The 3,034-nt window shown below is 46.6% G+C and overlaps 1 protein-coding gene across 1 annotated transcript in view; it reads left to right on the top strand.

Moving 5' to 3' along the window:
* The window catches only part of LOC108767943 (uncharacterized), an 8,844-nt gene extending 6,292 nt beyond the window's left edge, over positions 1-2,552 (top strand). Inside the window, exon 7 of the mRNA XM_018518086.1 lies at positions 2,440-2,552. Coding sequence (XP_018373588.1) covers positions 2,440-2,552 — 113 coding nt within the window. The remainder of the gene's footprint in view (positions 1-2,439) is intronic.
* The last annotated feature ends 482 nt before the right edge of the window (positions 2,553-3,034 follow it).

The raw sequence follows: 3,034 nt of genomic DNA, 5'->3' as shown, positions 1-3,034 counted from the left end.
GGGGGGGGGGGAAAGAGATGAAAGTCGGAGAGGAAGGAGGGTTAAGAATCACAAGATGAGAGTCCTCGATGCATCGACCCAGCACACGCCCAGCTGGGCTGGTACGCGAGCCACCCCACATCGGGTGGTGTGCGTTAAGATCACCAAGTAGTATGAAGTGGTCGTGATTAGATGAGAAAGAGGTAATAGAAGAAATAACAGTAGGAGAGACGGGTCTATTCGGGTGTCTGTAGGCATCAATAAGAAATAGGGAGGAATTGTTAAGGGTAAGAACAATGCCTAAGGCCTCAAAAGAATCGTCGAGGATCGAGGACAGATTAATGGTTGAATAAGTAATCGGATTGCGTATGAGGACCATCATACCTCTGATGTTGGCTCAATTAGAGTCGACACGAAGGCAGTCGAATCCACGCAGTCGAAATTCCTGAGCAGCGTCCACACATGTTTCCGCGAGGAATAGTATGTCGAGGGTTGAAGCCAACCTTTCGATATCGCCCTTCTTTCCCATAGCGCAGCGGCAATTCCAACATGCTATCTTGACTGAATGTAAATTAGGCATTCCTATTTAAGAAATTTTGTAGAAAAGTAAGGCTGTTGTGAAAATCAGGACCGAATATTGAAACAAGGAGCTGGTTTGAATGGCGTTGAGTATTTTTAACAAGAAAGATAATCCAATGGATAATTTGGGGAACTTCGTTTGAATTAGAATCCGAGGGGGGAGAAGAGTGGAAGAGGAAGAGGGTGGTACAGCGGGATAGCCAGACCCCTGGGGGGGGGGGAGGTTAGGGTATCTGCCATTTGGTGCAAAAATAAGGGAGTTGTGAACTTCACGTTGAAAATTAAGAGAATTTGAAGCATGATGGTTCATAGGTTTCGCTTTATTGGAAGGTACATCATTATATTGTGTGCGGGGTGCAATAGAATATGAAGACGAACGTTGCGGTTGATCATTGGGCCGGTAGGGAGCAGGGTTATGACCTGCCACCGAAGAATAGGAGCGATCGGGCATGCCGGTGCGGGGGTGGATATAGTGCTCGTGCGTTATGAGATTTATGTATGGGTTCGGAAGATAGAAGATCGTGATATTGTATGAGAGAGCGATCCATATTAGGAGATTGTGAAAGCGAAGGGAAGTCGGAAGAATGGAAGATATTGGGAGGGGAAGCAGGGGAAGAGAAGAGTGAGGAGGAAAATTGTCTGAGACGGGCCTCTGAGTATGATATTTTTTCCAGGGCAGCAATCGTGTAGATCTGTTTTTGTTTAATGTAAGAAGGGCACGTCGTTGAGGATGGCAAGTGCTCACCTCCGCAATTGCAACAAAGTGGGTGGAGCTGTAGGCGAGGACATTCTTCTGGAATTGCATGCTTGGGGTTCCCACAGCGGGCACATCTCGCTCTGCCCTTACAATCCGCATTTACATGACCGTATCGTAAGCAAGAAAAACATATGAGGACCCTAGAGAAGTAGGGGGAAACCGGGAAATTAACGTGGAAAAAGGTGACCGCACGTGGAAGAAGCTGGCCGCGAAATTTAATCAGAACAGTTTTGGAAGGAGAGTTGACAGTCTCGCCTTCTTTGCGTGATTTAAAATTTAAACGTTTAGCTGATAGAATTTTGCATGGGGATGAAAAAAGTTCCACGATGTCTTTTTCAGAGATGTCGAAAGGAACGTTTCTGATCACGCCCGTCCGGAGAACGTTAAAAGATGGAATGAATGCATGGAGGCCGGCATCTTTAATTTTGGGATGAGAAAGTGTTATGTTCGCTATTGCATAATCGCTAAAGTGAATGGCAACTTTGTTTATTCCTGCCGACTTAACCTCCAAAATCTTCCCGTTGGCAAAATGGGAGACGATACGCGCAACAGAAACAGGGCCTAAACGTATATCATTGTTATTATCAGAACTATTTATAGAACGACGCATAAAGACGATAAATGGGGAACGATCCCCTTTGTCATAAATAACATTAAGATGTTCAGTAACCGAAGGGGCATCTTTAGCATGTGACGCTGATTCCGACGAGTGAACGTCATTGTCAAGTACCGAGCCACGGAGACATTTATTAGGGGGTGCCCCCCTTCCCTATTATCACGAGTTTTCTTCAGTAAGGGTCTTGAAACTAAAGTTTGAGATTCCTCTTCGTCAAAACCAACATCCATGGTATCGTCCACGGAAGTGTCTTTATAGGACGAAAGATGAGGCTCTTCCCGATTTTCATATGTGATATTTACCGGGGAACGGGATCTCGGACGAGAGAAAGACTGGACAGACGTATTAGAATATGTAGAATTGGCAGGAGAGAGATCACGCGAAATGCGCGAGGCCCTCTCCCCCCTCTCCTTCCTTTTTTGTTTGCGTTCTTTATCGCTCTCGCACGCAGACGATGCCATAGATTTAGAATCTCTGACAGATTTAACCGTTTTATTGGCGTTTTTAGGTTTTAAGAATTTAACAGCCGGGCGAGCTACACTTTGTGACGGATTAGCCCGATTCTCGACCTCATCGCCACGATCATCACCAACACGCTCGAAGAATGAATTGAGTTCTTGAAGAGACGTAGAAAAGCGTTTGTTAATGGATGCCGAGCCGCCGCCGGGATCCGGCGAGGCAGAGGCGCGGTCCTGCATAGCAGGAATAGAGCGTTAAAAACAGGCAATAATAAGCGTACTTACACGTAACTAAGTAAAAAAGGAGCCTCATAAAGGCTAACAAAAAGCACAGGGAAAGCACAGACAAAGGAAGCACGGGAAACAACCAGCAGAGCGCAGGCGCCAAAGGACCACACTGGATGGATGCTCGCGAGCGAATGTGGCTCGACGCTTGCTTGAGTGAAATAGCAAGGTTCTCTCTCGCTCTCGGCGCGCCGACAAGGTAAGCAATAAGAACGTAGTGCGAAAAGGACAGAGCGATATAGTCGACACGCTTCTAACCATAGACATATAAGATAGACCCAGCATCTATAGTACATGTTGGGGTTTGGCAGAACGGTGCGAGAGGCAAGATATCGGGGCAACCTGTCCTTCTCTGCGCGT

Source organism: Trachymyrmex cornetzi, unplaced genomic scaffold (assembly GCF_001594075.2).
Source record: "Trachymyrmex cornetzi isolate Tcor2-1 unplaced genomic scaffold, Tcor1.1 scaffold74, whole genome shotgun sequence".
Lineage (NCBI taxonomy): Eukaryota > Metazoa > Arthropoda > Insecta > Hymenoptera > Formicidae > Trachymyrmex > Trachymyrmex cornetzi.
Note: the sequence above shows the minus strand (reverse complement) of the source record. Positions and strands in the feature narration are given on the sequence as shown.